Raw genomic sequence first — 22,536 nt, 5'->3', positions numbered from 1 at the left:
GGGTGCAGAGTAGGTGCTCGGTAAATATTTGTGGGCTGAATGAATCAATTTGCCCCACCTCTGGCAAAAAGGCCTAAAGCTCCAGGGTTGGGAAGCTCTCCTTGGGCATCAGGCTGGAATGTCCCAGGAAAAGAGGTCCCTGATCCCCCTGTCACTGCTCATTCTTTTTTTTTTTTTTTTTTTAAGATTTATTTATTTATTTATTTGACAAAGAGATACACAGTGAGAGAGGGAATACAAGCCGGGGGAGTGGGAGAGGGAAAAGCAGGTTTCCTGCTGAGCCAGGAGCCTGATGCAGGACCCTGGGATCACAACCGGAGCCAAAGGCAGTTGTTTAACAACTGAGCCACCCAGGCACCCTCCACTGCTCATTCTTCAGATGAGACCAGAGAGGGCTTGTGAGTGGCTTCAGGTCACACAGCAAATCTAAGGCAGGCCTGCAAATGGGCAGGCATTGCTTCTTGGCACATCTCTGGGATATCCAGGAGGGACACTGACCAGCAGGTTGTTCTGTTATCATAGTGGCTAATGGACGCTGAGCATGTATATGAACAAAAGCTCTTTAAAGAAAGTCATACAGAGCAAAGTTGATTTGTGTGTCTGTGTAGGGGGGAGCGTATTGTCCTATGAATTTTAGCACAATTTTAGCTAAGATCTGAGTGGCAGCAGGGCTGCATTCCTTCCAGAGGCTCTTGGGAGAATCTGGTTCTTCTGCGCCTTTCCAGCTTCTAGAACCTCCTAGAAGCCACCTGCATTCCGTGGCTCGTGGGTCCTTGGTCCGTCTCCAAAGCCAGCAGTTCGCTCATATGTGCCCAACTCTGTGCTCTGACCACAGCTTCTGCAATCACAGCTCCTCCCCTCCCTCTCTGAAGGACCCTCGTGATTAAATTTCGGGCCACCTGAGAATCTCCCCATCTCGAAATCCTGACCAGAATCGCAGCTGCGAGACCCCCTTTCCCCGCAGTGTGACTTAGTCACGGGCTCTGGGGATTGGGGTGCACACGTCCGTGGGGACCACCATCCTCCGGGCGGACCGTACAGACGTGCCTTCCTGAGTCTGGCTTCCTTCACCCTCCTCGCGCCTTCGAGAGGCATCCACGCTGCTGTGGGTCGCGGCGGTCATCTCCTCTCATTGCCAAGGGCCGTCCCCTGGTGTGGACAGGCCGCTGTTGACGTGCTCACCCGCTGGACGGCGTCTGTGTTGTTGCCAGTTTGGAGGGATCATGAGCAAGGTGACTGTAAACACATGAATACAAATGTTTGTGTGGACATCAGCATTCGTTGCTCGTGGGTAAACACCCAGGAGGGGGAGAGACTCTGGTTTCAGATCTGCTTATAATAAGATAGTGCAGGGGCGCCTGTGGGACACAGTGCGGGGAGCGCAGCCCTCTTGGTGTCGGCTCAGGTCAGGATCTCCAAGCAGCGAGATCTAGCCCCGCGTGGGGCTCCGCACTCTGCACCAAGTCTGCTTGGGATTCTCGCCCTCTCCCTCCGCCCCATCCCCCCTCCCACCACCTCCTCTCAAATACATAAATAAATCTTTACAAAGTAAGCTGGTTTGGTGAGACTACCGTATATAATATAATATGATAATAATATTCCCCAGGAGTTAAATACTCTGGTAGCCAAGGGGAGGGAGATGGAGTCCCACTCTGAGAGGTCACGTGAGTTCCCCGGGGGCAAACCTCTATCTCCTTGACTACTGCTCACACTCCTGCCCAGACAGGAGCACATCTGGGGAGCACTGAGCGCAGGGACCCAGAGACGTGCAGGCAACGGCTCCCAGCTGGTTAGGGGTCAAATCGTGGAGCCATGGTGCTTGGGTTACTATCCCGGCTCTGCCTCTCTGTGCTTCCAGCTCACATTTGCAAGGTGGGGAGGGGATGTCAAGGGAGTGCAGGAAGCCAGGCCCATCACATAGCAGGGACGTGCTACGTACCAGCCATCGCTGTCGGTATTAATATCACTTCCTCAACAAATATCGACTGGAGGGCTGCTCTTGGCAATGAAGACAGACCCAAAAATAAATAAATAAATAAAATAATCCCTGGTCTCACGGAGCTTACGTGCAAGCAGAGAAGGACGGCAATCAACAATCAGGGAGACACATAAACCGTGAGAGCGCCTGGGAAGATGCCCAGCGCACTGGTGGTGTGTAGACAAAGCAGGGTGAGGGGCTGGGGTGGGGCTCGAGTGCAAAGAGGGTGTCAGGTGAAGCCTCACCGACAAGCGGGGTGCTGTCTGTTGGAGCAAAGGCAGGAGGCGAGGGTGCCAAGCATGGTGGAAGGCAGAGAGGGCAGTCAGTGCAAAGGCCCTGAGGCAGGCCTCAGCCTGAAGGGTCAGAGGACCAGCAAGGAGATCAGTAAGTGAGGGGTGGAGGTGAAAATTAAGGCGGAAGGGTCAATGTAGCTCCTGTGGGGCCTCGTGTTCACGGTGAGGGTGTTGCTTTTTCTTTGAGTTAAGGTGGGTGGGTTCGGAGCAGAGGAGAGACAAGAGCCTACTTAGTTTCTAACAGTGGGGAGAACTGTCGCTGGGGTGCAGGGGTAGAAGTAGGAGACCAGTAAGGCGGCCACTAAAGTCCAGTCGGAGGGAAGAAGCCTTCCTACTCTCCTCATCCTGAGGCCCAGAGAGGGTAAGTCATGTATTCAAGGTCACGGAGCTAGTTGGTAGCAGAGCTTGAGTTCAAATCCAAGTCTACCCACCCTCAACCCATCTTCCTTCCCCACTGCGGACGGGGCTGCCTCTGGAGATGGTGACAGGGCCCTCATCGCCCGGGGATCCTAAGCAGGGATGGATTTGTTTATTGCACACATACTCTGTGCCAGACCCTGGGGATAAAACACTGACCTTGACCCACACACTGCTCTAGTGGCAGAGGAAGGGGTAGAGGTGCACTGACAGGTACTTATTGAGACCACCTAGGAAGAGTGCTGTGCGACCTGAGGGAAATATATTAACTTCTCTGGGCCTCCATGTCTTCCAGCAGAAAGTAGTGCTCACCATACCCACCTCATGGGGCTCTGGGAGAAGTCCAATAATGAATGTTTTTGACATAGATTTTCTCTCTGGGCGAATCCCATGTTCTTCCTCCCCTTCTGGGGCCAAAGGCAAGTCAGAACAGGGTCTTTCAGGTCAGAGGAGGCCAGAAGAATGGGCAGGCCTAGGTCACGGAGGACCTTGAGCTGCAGACTGAGGGACTGCGGCCACATGCGGGGATGGACAGGTGGAAGGGGCTGGAGGCCAAGGGACTGAAGGGCCTGGCTGGAGAGCGAGAGGGCGAGGAGGAGACCGGAGTTGGACGGGCGCAGTGTGGACAGAGAGAAAGAGAGGGCCAGGGCTGGGGTGGGAGGCCGGAGTGTCGATGTGTCAGGCCATTCTTAGTCTCACGTTCTAGGGTCTCTGGAGCAGGGCAGACCAGAACCGGCAGCCTCGAGAAGGCTAATAGGCAGGAGCTCAGCCAGCGGCCCATTATGTTGGCAGGCGTGCTCTCTGCTGTTTCTTCTGCGGCCAGACTGATCCACCTCCATTGTCACCTTCATTCCTCTGCTCCAGTCGAGCGATAACTCCGTGCCAGGCCCCAGACGTGGTGTGGGAACAAAACAGGCTTGTCACCCAGGGAGAGTCAAGTCCCCCCGGGGCCAGATTTGATTTACAAGCTGGGGAGCGAAGGCACACAGCACCTGTCTGAGGACACACAGTGGGATTCAGCCAAGCAGGAAGGGGTGGGGGGGCGTTCCCAGCCTGGAACCCTCAAACACAGACAAGGGTGAGGGCGGGCCCAGCATTCCTGGCCAGGGGAGCTGCAGGCACAAAGGCCCGGAGGTGGAAATAGTGCTCAGCGCAGGGAGTAGTTTCGGGGTACCCAGGGAAGGCGGGACTGGGACAGAAACTGCCTGCAGGGCCGAGGTTCAAATCCCAGCTCTGCCTGGAATTTGTCATGTGTGGCCTTGGTCAGATCACTCTCCCTTCCTTCCATTGTCCCGTCTATAGTATCGGCACATGTGAGGAGGCGGCATTTGGGCCTCGATTGTTTATTTAATGAGCAATTGGCTGTTCTGGGCTCTGAGAGCACACTGATAAGGTCTGCACACTGCTGGCCTGCAAGGGGGCCCAGCTGTGGGCATCTTGAAGGGGCCGGGCAGGGGGTTCTGAAGTGCAGGGGGCTGCAAAGGGCTGAGACAGGGGAAAGGACATCACAAAAGCTCTTTGACTTTCTATCACTTTTTTTTTTTTTAAGATTTAATTCATTTATTTGACAGAGAGAGAGGGAACAGAAGCAGGGGGAGTGGGAGAGGGAGAAGCAGGCTTCCTGCCAAGCAGGGAGCCGGACTTGGGGTTCGATCCCAGGACCCTGGGATCATGAGCTGAGCCGAAGACAGACATTTAACAACTGAGCCACCCAGGGGCCCCATCTCTCTCACTTTCTTCTTGGTCAGTGCCTTCGTTCACTCCCGCGTGCACTGGGTCGGTCAGATACAGGAGAGAACCAGGGACGTGACCCCCTGGGGTGGAGCGAGGACCCTCCCTGCTGGGGGGTGGTGCATGAGGGAGATACCCTCGTATTGATTGATTCATGCCATCCGTGAATATTTCAGGGACTCCTGAAGGGCACAGCATCTTTTCCCTGTCAGCATCTCCCTTTTCCTCTCCTGCCAACCGGGGAGGACATCTCTCCGAGAGGCTGTCTGATCAAAGACCCAAACAGTGCTGCCCACCAGAGGGAGTTTCAGCTTTCCCAGTGTTTACCAGGAGCCAGGCGCCTCCGAGATTATCCCTTTTATTTTCATTTTTTGAAGATTTTATTTATTTGACAGAGAGTGGGTGCACACATAAGGAGGGGGAGCAGCAGGCAGAGTGGGAAGCAGGCTCCCCGCTAAGCAGGGAGCCTGATGTGGGAACTCAATCCCAGGACGCTGGGATCATCATGACCCAAGCTGAAGGCAGACGCTCTCAACCGACAGAGCCCCCTCAGGTGCCCCTATATTATCCCTTTTAATCCTCAGGTAGGATAAGAACCCTGAGGTAGAGATGAGTGTTATCCTCATGGGACAGATAAGGAAACTGAGGCTCAGGGAGGCGAGATCCGCTGGCCAAGGCACGGAGAGCGCCAAGAGCCAGGCACTGGGCCGCCAATCCGTCTAATGGGAACTGACCGCCTCCAAGCGCCCACTCCCTGGGCTAATCTGCCTAGCATCCAGTGACATCACTAATTCCATGCCCACACCCCCCCCCACCCGGGAAGCTGACAGTCATCCGGGAACAGTGAGGTCACTACAACTTTGCCTCTTGGTGGAGCATGCGACTCTTGATCTCCCGGCAGTGAGTTCAAGTACTTTTTACATGCTCACGACAGCCTTATGAAGTACCGATTATTACTACCCCCATTTTATGGATAAAAAAACAGGTGGCACAGAGAGGTCCATTGATTTACCCGAAGCCACACAGTGGGTGGGACACAGAATTCAAACCCCCATATTCTGGCTTCAGAGTTTAGGCCCTCCATCAAGACACTGCTACTTCTCCCATCTCCCTTTTGTCGTTGGAGAAAGAGTGTTGTGTTGGGCCTCAGCTCGGCTAGGAAGTGCCAAAGCCATGTCCAGCCCCAAGGCTGTGCTCTTCCTCAGGCCTGTACCACTATAGTTACCCAGGGCCACACCCCCTTCAACCTGTGAGGTGACCAACCCTCCCTCCTCATCTCCACGAGAACAACCCCCAGTCAGGGATAAAGGGCTTTTTGCCAACAGTCCGTAGCCTCTGATACCAGCTTCTCCTGCAGACCTTTCCAGGCCTACCTCGGGACAGGGACACTGTCCCTGGGAGGCCCCAGCCAGCTGAGCCTCCCCTGGGCTCCTAGAGCCCTCCAGCAACCCCAGGCAGAGTACACAGTTCTCAAGCTTCTCTTCTTCCCCTCCAAGCCTTACCCGGTGCCAGGCCTTGGAGAATCTCTCCATCCCTCAATCTCTAAAGCTGGTAAAGGCCTTCAGGAAGGATCCTGGGGGCCCCCTGAGCCAGTCATGGCCTTCAGGGGACCTCCATTAGCTCAACTGTCAATAAGCCAGCTGGGTTTTCAACCTCTTCAGGCCCCACACTCCACCTCCTTTTTACTAGAAATAGTTGTTTTAGTTGGAAGGTCTCCCCACCCCCCGCCCTTTAATTACTTATCCATTCATTCACTGAATATTTTGTTAAGGTAAAACTCACAAGAGTGCTGTACACGGGGCTTTGGTCAACAACTCAAGGAATTTTGCACAGTAGGCATGCTGTGTAACCAGCCCCCACATCACAGTCTCCCAAACCCCCAAGGATAACTGCTGTCCCGCCGTCTGGCACCTTCTGGAAACTTCTAGCACCTTCTAGCAACTTCTAGCAACTTCTAGCACATTTCCTGTATTTGAACTTCCCGTAATTGTAATCATGGGGTCCGGACCCTCCTGCGACCCGTCCTTCACTCAACACTGTGCTTCTGAGTTTCATTTTTGTGGTCCCCAACCCTCTTTATATATAACAGCATATTGGTAATAGCATATTGCCATCCCGAAGTGAAATCCACAGACAACATAACCTACTTACACACATACTGGTTTGTTTTTTGTTTTTTTTTTCCCCAGTTCAGCATTGTTCTCAGTGTACTCTAACGAGGCATGAATGGAAACGGCCCAGAGCGGCAGCTCAGGAAGGGCAGATCGGATTCTGCGGGGCTGGAAGTTTGGAAGGTGGCAAGGGGGCTCTCCTTAAGGGAAAGAACCAATGTGTGTGACTCTGGCCATAGGGAGAGGCGGGATGTTTATTTAGAGTAAGAAAGAGAATTAGAGCGACTTGCTTCATTTTGAAAGCTGACAAACCCTCCAAACATTCCAGAAAAATGACACAAACAAGCTTTTGGATTCATACACTTCAGACCTGCGCCTCCTCCTCCACCTCTTGCTTTCCGGGTCAGGTGCCCAAGGACAAGGGGTGTTGTGATGTGAATTCCTGCAGTCAGCGGCCTAGAGGGAATGCGGCCTTGCTAGGACAGGACAGGCATGACTGCAGATCCCAAAAATACCCTGGGGGGGCGAGCTCCCCTTCACCTTAGCGAGGGCCCCCAATACCCACCCCTCTCCCACACGCCAGGGGCAGGAGACCCCAGGGGAGGCTGTCACGGAAAGCTACAGCAGGTTGAATGGATTTTGCCCTTAGAACATCTCATTTTGCGGCTTTGTGGACCCATCATGGGGACTTTGGAAAGGCAGCTCAAGTGAGGGGCTTGAACTTTCGGACTGTTTCAGCTTCGGGGTGCCTGGTGGGCTTAGCCCGTAGAGCAAGAGACAACTCTCGATCTCAGGGTTGTAAGCTCGAGCCCCATGTTGGGTGTAGAGATTACTTTAAAATGTTAAAAGCCAAAAACAAAAACAGAAGTGTTTCAGCTTCATGGTGACCCCTGGGTTGGGTTTGAATGGTGGGCTCTGTGCTCCATAGCCTTGCAAGGAAGGAGCGGGCAGGGCGCATAGCTTCTGTGGCCTCGGTTTCCTTGTTGGTAAAATGGGGTGGTGAGTTAACCTCTTCCTCAAGGGTTGGGGCAAAAGGTGGGGGAGAGAAAAGCACTTAGCCCCGCTTTACAGTTGTGAAGGGCTCCGTGTCCCACCGGCTGTGTGGCTTTGGGAGTCACTCTACCTCTCAGTGCCTTGCTTTCTTCATTCATAAAAGGCAGCTAATAGCCCTCCTGACCTCAGAGTCTCGTTGTGGGGTTTGGGTAAACCATCCCCACCTTGCAGATGAAGAAATGAGGCTCCGGGAACATTTGCTGCCAGGGTTCCCGTGGGGATCCGAGCGCCCCTCACCTGTCTCTTGCTCTCCCTCCCTCCTGCCCTGAGAGTCCTCTGCCCACCACCCACCTCCAACCTCCAGAACTGACGCCTGTCCTCACCTCCTCCCTGCTCCCTGGTGCTCACGGTGTCTCCCCCACACTCCCACAGCCAGAAGTTGTCCGGCGAATATTTCCGGTACAAGGGCGTCCCCTTCCCCGTTGGCATCTACTCGCCGGAGAGCATCCGCATGGTAGAGAACGCAGACGTTCAGGATGACGACATCTTCATCATCACCTACCCCAAGTCAGGTACCTGCCAGGTGCGGGGGGGCCGGGGTGGCGGCCACGGAGCCTGAGAAGGGCGCGCAGAGGGGCTGGGGGTCGGGTAGGGTGCGGTGGGGCTCTGGAACTGCTCCTTACAGGGTTGAACTTGGCCTTTGCCCTGATGAATCCCTCCACCCACCAGGTGTCCCTTCTTCCTCCTGCCAGGTGGGCTCTCGGTCCCCAGGGAAGCCTCCCCTGACCTCCCAGCTAAAGCAGGGTCTCCACCCTGTCCCTCTCCAGCCCCTTAACTAAATCTCCTTTCCTTCAGAGCGCCTGTCACCATGAGGACCTATATTGTGCTTTTGTTTGTTGACTTATTCTCTGGTTTTCTCCCTGGAACAGGAGCTCTTTGAGGGCAGGTGGTTTAGTGGGTCTGGGCCACTGCTGTAGTCTTTGAGCCTAAAACAGTGCCCGGCACCTAATAAGGATTCGGTAAATATTGGCCGAAGAAAGGAGGCGGGGAGGGAGGGAGGGGGAAGGGGATGCTCTTAATTTTCTCCATTCCGTCACTGAAAAGCTGCTTACTAATCATCTGCCCTGTGTGGCGACCCAGCTGTGGGTAGGGAAGACAGCTGTCAATTTGTTGGGAGAGACAGACTTTATTTCAATATGCAATCACCTCTATTACTATGTAATTAGGGTTGGAATGGGTGCCCTCAAGGAAAGATGCAGGGAGCATTGAATGTAGGTAACAAGAGTTGCTCTGGGGGAGGGCGCCTGGGTGGCTCAGTGGGTTAAGCCTCTGCCTTTGGCTCAGGTCATGATCTCAGGGTCCTGGGATCGAGCCCCCATTGGGCTCTCTGCTCAGCAGGGAGCCTGTTTCCTCTTCTCTCTGCCTCTCTGCAGGCAGGGAGATTGTGATATCTCTGTCAAATAAATAAATAAAATCTTAAAGAGAGAGAGTGCCTGGGTTGCTTGGTTGGTTAAGTGACTGCCTTCAGCTCAGGTCATGATCCTGGAGTCCCAGGATTGAGCCCCACATCAGGCTCCCTGCTTGGTGGGAGTCTACTTCTCTCTCTGACCCTGCCCCTTCTCATGCTCACTCGATCTCCCTCTCTCTCTCTCATTCTCTCTCTCTCAAATAAATAAAATAAAAAGAGATGGGGATGAGAGCAGCCTTCATGGGGGAGAAGACGTTCATGTCCAGATCTGGAAGCTGAAGAGGGGTTTGAGTGGGAAAGTGTGTCCTACACAGAGAGGAGCACATGCAAAGGCCCTGGGGTCAGAGGCAGCTTAATGAGACTGAAGGAACAAGGGAAGATCAGCAAGGCTGGGGAGAAGACTGGGGCACATGGGTTGATGAAGCATCCCTTTGGAACCAAGGAGAGGTTCTCCGGTGACTTTACTCAAAGTCCCTCGAGGAACTTTTAGTGAGAAAAGGGACAGACTTCAGCTTTTCCTTCTCTAGAACAATGGGAATTGACTCCTTTATTTCTTTTTCAAGACATTTTTGAGATGTCTTTTCAAAATATGACATTTCAAAATATGATATTCACCCTCTTCACCATGGAGTTCCATGAGGGGTATTTTTTGAGATATAATTCATACCTCCTACGATTTGTCCATTTTATTTATTTTCAAAGATTTTATTTGTTTGACAGAGAGAGAGATCACAAGTAGACAGAGAGACAGGTTGGCGGGGGAAGCCCGAAGTGGGGCTTGATCCCAGGACCCCAAGATCATGACCTGAGCTGAAGCAGAGGCTTAACCCACTGAGCCACCAAGGCGCCCCCAATTTGCCCATTTTAAAGTGTACTGTTCTCTGGTAGTAATGTATTCACAAAGCAGAGCAACCTTTATCACTATCCATTCTGGAACATTTTCACCATCCCAACAAGAAACCCTATACCCATTAGCCATCACCCCCAAAACCCCACATCCCCAACCCCAAGCTATGGCCACCATGAGTCAGCTTTCAGACTCGATGGATTTGCGCATTCTGGACATTATATATAAATGGAATCCTACCATGCAGGGTCTTTTATGTCTGGCTTCTTTCACTTAGCACAACGCTTTTGGGGTTCATCCATGCCATAGCACGTGTTAGTGTTTCTTCATTCCCTTTTATGGTGGAATGCCGTCCCATAGTATGCGTTCTATTTTCTGTTTATACATTCACTGGTTGGTAATTTATTGGGCTGTCTGCATGCTTTGTCTCGAGTAATGCTTCTAGAAACATGGGCATCCTGTCTGTGGACGCATGTTTTCATTTCCCTCAGAGTTCCCAGTTTTGAGAGACACATAGTCCTATAACCACCGTCACAACCAAGACACAGAACAGCCCCATCGCCCCCAAATCCCTTCACACTGTTGCGCAGCCAACTCCTCCCTCAGCCGCAGCCCCTGGCAACCACTGCCGTTTGTGGCCCCTAGAGTTTCGCCTTTTCCGGAATGTCACATAGATGGACTCCTACCATCTATGTGCAGCTTTGCACACAAGTGCATGGAAATATTTTTCTTGGGGAATACTCAGACGTGAGATTTCAGAGTCTACGGAAAGTAGGTTGGCTCGACTTTATAAGAAACTGCCAAGCTTTTTTTCCAAAGTGGCTTCATTTTGCGTTCTCACCAGCGACATTGGCGAGCTCGTCAACCAAGCGTCATTCCTTGCCAACACTTGATATTGTTGGGCTTTTCTGTCTGTTTGTTTGGTTTCTAAGCTATTGGAATAGGTGCATATTGCTATCACTGTTTTTTTTTTTTAAGATTTTATTTATTTGACAGACAGAGAGAGATCACAAGTAGGCAGAGAGGCAGGCAGAGAGAGAGGGGAAAGCAGGCTCCCTGCTGAGCAGAGAGCCCGATGGGGGGCTCTATCCCAGGACTCTGAGATCATGACCTGAGCCAAAGGCAGAGGCTTAACCCACTGAGCCACCCAGGCGCCCCAACTATCACTGTGGTTTTAATCTGCATATCCTTGGTGTTTAAGGATGTGGCTTACTGGCCAATCACATGTCTTTTTTTTTTTTTTTTTTTTTTAAGATTTTGACAGAGAGATCACAAGTAGGCAGAGAGGCAGGCAGAGTGGGAGGGGGAAATAGGCTGCCTGCTGAGCAGAGAGCCTGATGCGGGACTCTGTCCCAGGTCCAGGATCATGACTTGAGCCGAAGGCAGAGGCTTAACCCACTGAGCCACCCAGGTGCCCCAATCACGTGTCTTCTTTGATAAAATGTCTGTTCAAGCCTTTCCCCCATTTTAAAAAAAGATTTTATTTATTTACTTGACAGAGAGAGACACAGTGAGACAGGGAACACAAGCAGAAGAAGTGGGAGTGGGAGAAGCAGGCTTCCCACCCAGCAGGGGGCCCGATATGGGGCTCAATCCCAGGACCCTGAGACCATGACCTGAGCCGAAGGCAGACACTTAACATCTGAGCCATCCAGGCGCCCCTGCTTTCCCCATTTTTTAAATCAAAACCGTTTGTTTTCTCATTATCAAGTTTCAAGAGAATTCTTTTTCTTTTTTAAGATTTTATTTATTTATTTGACAGAGATCATACATAGGCAGAGAGGTAGAGAGAGAGAGGAGGAAGCAGGCTGCTTGCTGGGCAGAGAGCCGGATATAGGCAGATCCCAGGACCCTGACATCAGTACCTGAGCTGAAGGCAGAGGCTTAACCCACTGAGCCACCCAGGCACCCCCAGCTTCTTTTTTTAATTTGAAATGTATTGATTCTGTTCTTAAGAAGTAATGCATTCAAAAAAGAAGAAGAAGAAGAAGAAGAAGTAGTAGTAGTAATGCAGTCATAGTTCAAAATTTCAAGAGGTACAAAGGGTTTGCCCCAAAAGATCTCTTTCCTTCTGCAATCACCAAGAGCCTCTGTGTATCCTTACAGAATTTGTACGTGCAAACAGAAAGGTGCCTAAATACATTGTCACTCCCCCTGCCCCCACGGTTCACACGCTATTGGTACCATTCTGTACTATGGTTTTGTTTATATTTTTGCTTTCTTTTTCCTTGTATTCGTTTAGGAGGGAGAGAGGCAGAGAGAGAGGGAAGGAATCTTAAGCCCCCAACATGGGGCTTTTTCTGATGTCCCCAAGATCATGACCTGAGCCAAAATCAAGAGTCAGGCGCTTAGCTGACTGAGCCACTCAGGCGCCCCTCTTTTTCCTCGTATCTTGACATCATCCCATCTGACATCTTAAGACTGTGGACCAAGAACTTCCTTGCTCATTTGTTTGTGTACGGTTCCATAGTATTCAGTAACGTTGGATGCACGGGAATTCTTGTTTAAACAGCTCCTGACTGATGAATATTGACTAAGTTTTCAGCCTTTTTGCCTTTATACACAATACACACTTTATAGCCAATGCTGCCTCCCACGCAAATAGCATTTGCACAACCTACGCATATATCTGTAGAAAAAGCTCCTAGATGCGGAATTCCCCGGAAAAGGGTCTGTGAATGTGTGATTTTGATGGCCATCGCCAAATTTCCCTTCCCTGAGCAGCCGGTTTCGTCCAAAGCCGCTTTGAGCCGGATGGCGATGGTTTCACAACAATCTGAATCCATTTAACGCCACTGAGCTGGACACTTTAAAAAGGGTGAAATGCGTAAATTTTACGTTAGGCGTTATTTTACTGCACATCCGCAAAATAGAACATGTGAACTAGCGGGGGTGTTTTAAACCCATCAAGGGAATAAGGAGAACCCCAGGGGATACAGGAAGAGCCCAGGGAGGGCTCAGCCAGCCACTCCCCCTGGGCGGAAGCAGAGGGCCCAAGGAAGTCCGCTGGGGGCGCGGGGTCGGGTGGGCGGAAAGTGTCGCGGGGTATTCAGGGCCCTGCAGGCCGCTCTCCATCACGGAGCCAGCTGGGAAGCGAGCCCCATCCAGCCGCAGGGTTCCTCCGGCGCCCTCTACTGGCAGAGGTTACCATTGCGCGGGCGCCGGAGACCTGCTCAAGGGGTCCCGCTCCCATCTCCCGGGAAAGGGCATGGGAGAGTGGACTGGGGGCAAGAAGCAGGGCATCAAGAACCCGCGCTGGGTTAGTGCTAGAATCCAGGGCAATACCGGTGCGCCCGACGGGCTCAGCTGGTGAGCCGCTCGACTCTCCCCATCTCGGCGTCGTGGGTTCGAGCCCCACCTTCGTCGCAGAGACGACTTAAAAGCAGACAAAGGCGCCTGGCTGGTTCAGTCAGCTAAGCGTCCGCCTTGAGCTCAGGTCCGAGTCCCAGGGTGGTAGGATGGAGGCCGCCATCAGCTTCCAGCTCGGCAGGGTGCCCGTTTCTCCCTTTGCCTCTGTCTGTAGCTCCCCCTGCTTGTGCTCTTTCTGTCAAATAAAATCTTGAACAAAACAACAACAAAAACAGAGATCCAGGGTAATATAATACTAATAATAGGTGACTGTTAATATTATTTATTATTATTTCTCATCTTATTTGCCGATAGTCTCTCGGAATCCGGACAAGAGAAGCAGGTCATTGATGAGCTCCCTTTCTGCTATGTAACATTTGTGGGTCCCCCCAGAAATCAAGGGGTTACTCCCGAGAAGGGGTAGTGAAAGCAGCTGAGATTTTAATTTAAGCCCCGACGCCTGGATTGATTTAATTGCAGATTCCCCTATGTACTAGAGGAATGCTTCTGCCTCACATATAAGCCTCAGAGTCCCAGCCACGGAACCTACTAGAAGCTTGTCATTCCTTTAAACTCCGCGCAGGGCAGAATGCGTGGAGGAAAGTGGGGGGAACTCCATGCACCCTCGGCATTCTGGCTCTTTCCATCTCATGGCTGTGCCATCCCCGGGAGCCCCAGTTTCCAGGGGCGTCCCCACAACCAGCCGGCAGAGAGGGAAGGGGGAGGGGCCGTGTAGGAGGTGTTTATGGGCCAGGCCTGGAAAAGGCTGCTTGTCACTGCCACCTGCACTCACTTGGCCAGAACTCGGTCACATGGCCCCACACGCAGCTGCAGGGGAGGCGAGGGGAATGCGGTGCCGTCCTAGTCCTGGTGGGGAGATGAAATGGGGCTGGGTGGACAGCGAGCCAGTCTTTGCCCTGCGTGCCGCTTCCTGGCTTCACCACCTTGGCCACCAGCGACTTTGTTTCTTTGAGCCTTGAGGTCCTGCTCTGAAAATCATAATAAGCAGCAGCCCCAGCTTCCCCGCTGGCTGGCCAGGAGGCATCTGAGAAATCCGATTCTGTTTCTTTCTGCCCCCCGCCCCCACCCCCCGCCACCCCATCTTCAATTAATTTGCCCGATATCTCCTGACAGGCACCAATTGGATGATTGAGATTCTCAGCTTAATCCTGAAGGATGGGGACCCATCCTGGATCCGCTCGGTGCCCATCTGGAAGCGGGCACCCTGGTGTGAGACCATCATGGGGGCCTTCAGCCTCTCGGACCAGCCCAGCCCCCGCCTCATGAGTTCCCACCTCCCCATCCAGCTCTTCACCAAAGCCTTCTTCAACTCCAAGGCCAAGGTGCGACAGCCAGGGGTGCGGGGTGCTGTTGGGGTGGGGTAGAACATAACTGACTGATGGATTAACTGACTGATGGATTCAGCACGTGTTTGTTGAACACCTCCTAGGTCCCTGGACCGGATCTAGAACCGTGGTCAATAAGCACACAGCCATGTAAGCCCGCATTCTAAGGAGTAACAGGCAGAGAATAGATAAGGAAGCTCTTTAAGATGCCAAGGTGATAAACTCACATTAGAATGGAGCAGGGTGTGGGGGCATCTGGGGGAAGAGCATTCCAGGCATAGGGGAGAGTAGGTGCAAAGGCCTGGGGGCCGGTGTGGCATGCCTGAGGCTCCAAGGAAGCCTGTGTGGCCAGAACCAACTGAATGAGGGGGAAAGGAGTAGGGATAAGGTCAGGGAGGTTACAGGGTCCCAACTGTGCAGGGCTGCCTGAGCTGTGGTGGCAACTTCGTTTGTCCTCTGAGGGACAAGAACCAGGGCAGGGTTCTGAGCTGCAGAATGGGAGCCCACTTGGGTTTTCACAGGCGCCCTCTGGAGGCAAGGTGGAGAACAGACCATGGGGGCGACTGCAGGGAGTCCAGGTGGGGGGCCTTGGTGACAGAGACCAGGGTGGTGGCCGAGGAGGTGAAGGAAGCGGGCTGGGTTTGGGGTGTATTTTGGAAGTGGAACCAGGAGTCGGATTTGCTGACAGATGGGGTGTGGGTGTCAGGCAGATGAGTCAAGGGTGACTCCGTGGTGTTTGGCTTAAGCAGCTGGGAGGATGAGGCTGTCGTCACCTGGGATGGAGGGCGGCGGGAGGGGAGACTCAGGGGAAGGTGGAAGCTCTGTCGTCGGCCCTGGGCGGCTGGGTGAGGGTTGCCAGTGGGCAGGGAGATAACTGAATCAGGATGTGATAGGACAGATCTAGGCTGGACACACGTATCTGTTATTTGCTGGTCCACACAGAGATGGATAGAGTAATTACACCCAGGAGACTGGTGGGATTACCAAGGAAGTGAGTGCCTGACTGTGGTCTCGGGGAAGGAGACAGTTGCCAGGGAAGGACATATCTGATGGGGCTGGAGGGAGCTTGGTTGTGGCATATGAAGCAGGTAAACAGAGTAAGGCCAGGTCATGGGGGCCTTAAATGCCAGGCTCAGGGGTTGGGACTCTTCCCTGGGGTGCTGGAGAGTCGAGGAGGGCAGGGTCAGCTCTGGGTATAGAAAGACCTGGGGCCATGTAGAGGCTGGGAGGCTGGGAAAGAGGCTGAGGTCAGGGACCAGGCAAGAATGGATGAGCTAGGGCCTTGGCTATGGGAGTAGGAAGGAGGGTCAACACCTCTCACCCTGATCTCCCCCATCCTGAGCCCCATGGCTTCCTCCTCCAGTCTTGATTCCCTGAAGCCAAACTGTCACTCTGTCTGGTCCAGGAATGGTCCTTCTCTCCTCCTAGAATGTGGTTGCTGGGAACTCTCCCCATCCTCTGGGATGTGGCAAACTGATCTAATCTTAGCAGGACAATCCCCTGAGAAATCTACCCCAAGTCGTTCCAGCTGTAGGATAAGAAGAAGGAAGGCTTGGAGACATGCAGTCTTTGGGGCTGGGGTCCTGCCTGTGTCTGACAGCTTCTCATCTCTCCCCAACATCCACACCCAGGTGATCTACATGGGCCGGAACCCCCGGGACGTGGTGGTCTCCCTCTACCATTACTCCAAGATCGCTGGGCAATTGAAGGACCCTGGCACGCCGGACCAGTTCCTGCAGAACTTTCTCAAAGGCGAAGGTGAGGACTGGGGCAAAGTGAGGTGAGGGGGTGCCCCTCAGTCACCCGGACAGGAAGGGGGTGGAGAGGGGTATGAAGGAGAGGGAGGCAGAGATCCCAGGCGTTAGGGCGAAGGAGACAGGGGAACAGAGAGAAGGATATAGACAGACACATAGATACAGAGAGGAGAGAAACAAAGAGACAGAGATGCAGAAAAGGGACAGAAACAGAGAGATGGGGAGATAGGGGTTTTCAGGGGGCCAGATGTGGGGGGTTTGGGGGAGGCATCCAGCTCTGAGGCGCCATGTCTGGGGCCACGTGGGGCCAGTGAGGCACACCCCCTGCCCCAGCCCCAAGCCCTGGTTGGTGTGGTCTTGCTGCCCGGCCCTGATCCACCCATCCCTCCGCCCGCAGTGCAGTTTGGCTCCTGGTTTGACCATATTAAGGGCTGGATTCGGATGCAGGGCAAAGAGAACTTCCTGTTTATCACCTACGAGGAGCTGCAGCAGGTGAGGCCCCCGCCCCACCCCAGCCCAGCACCCCCCACTCCTCCCCTCCTCGTGCCCACTTCCCTTCCCTTCCCTTTCGGCAAGGCCCACCCTTCCATGCGACGCACCAGGTACTGGGGGCACAATGGTGAACAGAACAGGGTCCTGAGCTCCTATGCCACAGAGAGGGCATGGATAAATAAGATAAATGGTAGCCAGAGAGCAGAGCGAAGGAGCAAAGGCAAGCCGAAAATGAGTAGGGGAAAAGGAATGTGTAGGGGCACAGTTTTTTGTTTTGTTTTGTTTTGTTTTGTTTTGTTTGGCACAGTTTTAAATACGGTGGTCAGGGAGGCCTGTGCTGGGGACGGGGGCAGAGGGAAATGACACTCAAGCAAAGATCTGAAGGAGAAGAAGGAGCCCTGGAGCTATCTGGGGGGAAATTGTCTCAGGCAGAGGGAACCACACAGCAGTGCAAAGGCCCTGAGGTGAGAGAATGCTTGATGTGTTCCTAGGAGAGCAAAGAAGCCCATGTGGCCAGAGTGAGTTGGGATGGGGGGTGGGAAATGTGGGCAGAGGGGAGACAGGAGGCCCAGAGAGACCTTGGCTTGTCTCTGAATAGGTGGAAGCCAGTGGTCAGCCCTGAGAAGGGGAAGCCATGCAGAACTGGGGCATGTGGGAAGTGAGCTTCAGGGATGGCTGTGACCTGAAAGGCAGAGGGGACTGGTGGAAGGAAACAGCCTTTGGAGTTACATGGGAATCCTGTCTGGACTCCATCAAACACCCCTGGAGCAGGCACCTGGGAGAGAAAAATGCCTTCTGGCTGGAGCACTCAGGGAGAGCTTCCCAGAAGAAGGTGCCATGAAGAATGCCCACTGCTTTGCTGGGCTGCGAGGAGGATGCTGGGCTTCTACAGGAACAGTCCACAGTGAACACAGCCAACCATTCTAGATTCTTTTTTTTTTTTTTTTTAAGATTGTATTTATTTGAGACAGAGCGAGCATGAGCTGGGGGCAGAGGCAGAGGGAGAAGCAGACTATCCACTGAGCAGGGAGCCCGATGCGGGGCTCGATCCCAGGACCCCGGGATCATGACCTGAGCCGAAGGCAGACACTTAATGATGGGGTCCCAGGTGCCTCCAGGCGCCCCATTCTAGATTCTTGACAAAGATGTTCCCAGAGGGGCACCTGGGTGGCTCAGTTGGTTGGACGACTGCCTTCAGCTCAGGTCATGATCCTGGAGTCCCGGGATCGAGTCCCACATCGGGCTCCCAGCTCCATAGGGAGTCTGCTTCTCCCTCTGACCTCCTCGCTCATGTTCTCTCACACTGTCTCTCTCTCAAATAAATAAATAAAATCTTAAAAAAAAAAAAAAAAAAGATGTTCCCAGAGGCTGGGTACCTGAGCAGCCCCCGTTACATGCCCCCTCACTAAGCTCCCGGGACAGGTTCCCTTCTTGCATGCGCATTTCAGGTGTGTGTTGTATTCTTTCTGTCAGTACTTTTTGGAGTGGGAAACACCTGCATTTTTTATGTCCAATAAAGCAGTTAAAATCCCCTAAAATGTTGGGGAGCCTGGGTGGCTCAGTTAGTCGGGCATCCAACTCTTGATCTCAGCTCAGGTCTTGATCTCAGGGTCATGAATTCGAGCCCTGCACTGGGCTCCATGCTGGGCATGGAGCTTACTTAAAAAACAAACAAACAAACAAACAAACTTAAATCCCTCAGATCCTAAGACATATCATCCTTAAAATGGGTGAGAAAGGGGGCGCCTGGGGGCCTCAGTCTGTTGGGCTTCTGCCTTCGGCTCAGGTCATGATGCAGCCCCGCCTTGGGCTTCCTGCCCTGTAGAGAGTCTGCTTTTCCTTCTCCTTCTGCCCCTCCCCCCTGCTCATATTCTCTCTCAAATAAATAAATAAATACATGTTTTTTAAAAATTGGTGGGAAGAGGCGCCTGGGTGGCTCAGTGGGTTAGGCCACTGCCTTTGGCTCAGGTCATGATCTCAGGGTCCTGGGATTGAGACCCGTATCAGGCTCTCTCTGCTCAGCAGGGAGCCTGCTTCCCTTTCTCTCTCTCTGCCTGCCTGTCTACTTGTCATCGCTGTCAAATAAATAAATAAGATCTTTAAAAATTAAAAAAAAAAAAATGGTGGGAAGGGGTGCCTGGGTGGCTCAGGGGCCTAAATGTCTGCCTTCAGCTTGGGTCATGATTTCAGGGTGCTGGGATTGAGCCCTGCTGCATTAGGCTCTCTGCTCAGCAGGGAGCCTGCTTCTCCCTGTCCTTCCCACTTGTGCTCTCTGTCGCTATCTCTGTGTCTCTCTCTCAAATAAGTAAATAAAATCTTTTTAAAAAATGGTGGGAAAATGCAGGCTCTCGGGGCTACTGTGAGAACCACAGCGGTGGGCACTGGCATATTACTGCATAACAAGGTACTGCACGGTGTGAATATAGTTTGTAAAGTAAAAGAGCAAGGGTAGCGGCCAGTGTCCACTGAAGGTGACCGAGGCCACCGGTCAGATACCACGTGTGGTTTTATCACATTCAATCCTCGCCAAGTATGGATAGGTGAGTTATCTATTAGAGCAAACCACACAAAGTTGCCAATATTTGGCCACATTTTATATGGTTCCCCCCAATATTATTAATACCCCTGTTTTATAGAGGAGGAGCCTGGGGGTTTGGATACTAGAGAGAGTTGACAACTTACCTGAGTTTTTTTTTTTTTTCCCCACCCTGGTAAATCTCTTCACGTTGGAAGATCCAGAGATTTCGGCATTACCAACCCCGCCCCCCACAACCACTTTTTTTCTCATCTAACTTTATTCTCCAAACCTAAAACTGGGCCATGCAGCCTGACAGAGCTTCTGGGCTGTGCCCCTGGGTGTGAGGAACTGCCAACATGTTAGAATTTCTGGGACACGCCAGTGGTTCAAGACAAGAAAGGGATGGAGGGTTATGAAACTAGGAATGACCTGGAAAATCAGAGCCATGGGGCTGGTGGAGCTGACCAGAAGGCTGGCTGCATTTCAGGGAAGGCAACAAGATAGAGGGGGGCAGGGAGGCAGCAGCTTTGGACCCTTAAATTTGAGCTTCTCCCTAGCTGTGTGACCTTGGACAAGTGTCTTCCCCTCTCTGAGCCTCCATTTACCAATTGGAGTAAGGACCGCTCTCTGCAGGGCTACTGGCACACTTGGCACAAATACACACGAGAGGCTTGGACCAGAGCTTGGTACCCAGGAGATGTTCAGTCCCCAGTGACTTGAGCTGTCAGGAGGGCGTGGATATTTGAGCTGGGTCTGGGTGGGGAGGTTTGCAGGGTGGAGGGGTGGTGGCACGGGGCATTCTTGGGAGTGCATTGCCGAGGCTGCAGGGAGCAAAGTGCAGGGAATGGTAAGGTCTGGAAAGAGAGGATGGGGGAGGACAGACCACTTCTGTCCTTGAAAGTCAGGCTTGGGGGGCTGGGACTCCTGTCCTAGGGCACTAGGGAGCCATAGGAGGGCTGGGAGCAGGGAGGAGGCTGGGGCAAGGAGTCCATAGGGAGAGGACCCCACCTGACCAGGGCTAGGGCTGAGGGCCCAGAGGAGGGGAGGGGCAGAGATAGACTGCCAGGGGTGCGGGAGCAGGGGAGACAGAGGGATGGGAGGCTGGCCTGGGACTGGCTCAAGACCACTGTTCCAGGATGGGGACCTGGCAGGGAGTGCAAATATGGGGTACAGACAGGCTGACTCTCACTTCTAACTAAAGTGAAGGTGATTTGGCGTAAGGTGTCCGACTGACCTCTGCACCCTGCTGTGACCTCCATCCCACCCCCGCCCCTCCCTCCTGCCCACAGAACCCTCCAAAACCTTTTAACTGTGAAAACTCTCAGAAGCCAGAGCCCAGTCCCTCAGCTTGGAGATGGGGAAACTGAGGCAAAGCATCAGAGTCCCACAGACAGCTCTGGGTTGAGACTCAGATGCCCAGATTCAGAGTCTGATTGATGCCCTTCCTTGCCCTTCCTCCCACCTCCCTCCGCCCGGCCCCTCATCCCACCCCTCTCCCCTACCTGCAGGATCTCCACGGCTCCGTGCAGCGCATCTGCCAATTCCTGGGGCGGCCGCTGGGTGAGGAGGCGCTGGGCTCCGTGGTGGCACACTCAGCTTTCGGAGCGATGAAGGCCAACGCCATGTCCAACTTCACACTTCTGCCCCCCAGCCTGCTGGACCAGCGCCATGGTGCCTTCCTCCGGAAAGGTGCGGGGGCGAGGGGTTCTGGGGTGCCACTACCTGGCTGTGTGGCCTGGGCGAGTCACGTAACCTCTCTGGGCCTCAGTTTTCCCCGCTGAAACTTGGGGTTGCTCCAAACAGAATGACCTTCACAGCGTCACTGTGGATGCAGGATTGACGCCACCCCGCCCCCAGTGCTTAGCCTGGGGCCGGGCACACTCACACTCTTTGAGGCTATCCAGAGTCTTTGTGAGTTCTGACTGGGAGCCTCTCACCTGGAGGCTAAATGGGGGCTCCCTAGATGACCCAGGATCCCCCCCCCCACCTCCAGGTCTTTAACAATGACACCTGCAAACTTCCTTTTGCTATGCAAGGTCACATAGGCACGGGTTCCAAAGACTAGGACAGGTCAACATCTGGGGGGGTGATTATTCAGCTCCACAGTGAGCCCCCCTAGACCTCATGAGGGGCCTCGTGTAGTATGTGGGGTGTACACTTGCTAAGATTCAAAATACCACAATCCGAATGACATTGGCCCCTGGATTCCAGGTTAAAGCCCCATGACGAAGTGAGAAACGTGAGGGTCAGAGGGATCCCCGCACCTGTCTGGGCACATGGAAGGGGCAGAGTTCCCACCCCTTGCCTGCTCGGCTGTTGCGAGTGTTAAGGATTGAACCCCATGAACCCAGGGCAGCCCTTCAGCGGTGCCCTGGCACCAAGTGTGGGAAAGCTTTCATTCCCACTGTCAGAGCCACAATGGAGGTAGCGTAGGGGTTGCAGGAGCCCTGGGGTGAGAAAGCCCTGTTCTAGACAGGGAGGTGAGGGATGGGTCATAGCCACACAGTCACACAGGTGACACTGGGGCAGGAATGCTGGGTGGGGAGGCAGATGATGTTCTGGGCGGAGAGCTTTAAGGGGTCAGGGGAAAACAGGAAGGCAACAGGTCTACCGGAGGGACAAGTAGGATGGGAGGAGCTGAGGGAGGGAGGGCGCAAGAAGGGTGCCCAGGGGTCTGGCCAGGTGACTGGGGACTGAGGCGGCCACCGTAGGAGGTAACGGGGCAACGTGGAGATGAAGGGGGTGGGGAGGTGCTTCTGGCAAAGGCCCGGAGGTGGGGAAGGGGGTGCTGGCATGTCGGGGGCGGGGAAGGTTCCCACGTTCCTCACCTCGCCCTCCTTCCCTCCCCCACAACCTCCAGGGGTTTGCGGCGACTGGAAAAACCACTTCACGGTGGCGCAGAGCGAAGCCTTCGACCGTGTCTACCGCGAGCAGATGCGGGGACTGCCCACCTTCCCCTGGGACGTTCCCGACGACGCCAGCCCGGACCCCGATCCCAGCCCCAGCACCCCCGAAGCCTCCGAGCCCCCCAACCCGTGACTCTGAGAATAAACGCGGCGCTCCTGCCCCCGGCTCTCGCTGCGCTCTAGAGGGGACTTGCCGCGGTCGGCCGGCAGGGGGCGCGCGAGGGAGGCGGCGGCTGGGGGTGGGGACGCACCGTGCAGCTAGAGCCTCCGGGGAGGATGAGGTCTTCTCCCCGACCCCGCACGCCAGTGGGGTCGGTGACTCGGAAGCCCCTGC

General features: G+C 53.8%; 1 protein-coding gene across 1 annotated transcript in view; it reads left to right on the top strand.

Annotated features, from left to right (window-relative positions):
- Positions 1-22,359, top strand: part of SULT2B1 (sulfotransferase family 2B member 1) — a 32,426-nt gene extending 10,067 nt beyond the window's left edge. The window contains exons 2-7 of the mRNA XM_059152525.1: positions 7,956-8,095; positions 14,321-14,529; positions 16,164-16,290; positions 16,684-16,778; positions 20,805-20,985; positions 22,157-22,359. Coding sequence (XP_059008508.1) covers positions 7,956-8,095; positions 14,321-14,529; positions 16,164-16,290; positions 16,684-16,778; positions 20,805-20,985; positions 22,157-22,335 — 931 coding nt within the window. The 3' untranslated portion in view covers positions 22,336-22,359. The remainder of the gene's footprint in view (positions 1-7,955; positions 8,096-14,320; positions 14,530-16,163; positions 16,291-16,683; positions 16,779-20,804; positions 20,986-22,156) is intronic.
- Positions 22,360-22,536: the final 177 nt, after the last annotated feature.

The sequence above is a fragment of the Mustela lutreola genome, chromosome 16 (genome assembly GCF_030435805.1).
Source record: "Mustela lutreola isolate mMusLut2 chromosome 16, mMusLut2.pri, whole genome shotgun sequence".
Taxonomy (NCBI): Eukaryota; Metazoa; Chordata; class Mammalia; order Carnivora; family Mustelidae; genus Mustela; species Mustela lutreola.
The sequence above is the reverse complement of the archived record's forward strand: the minus strand, read 5'-3'. Positions and strand labels throughout refer to the sequence as shown.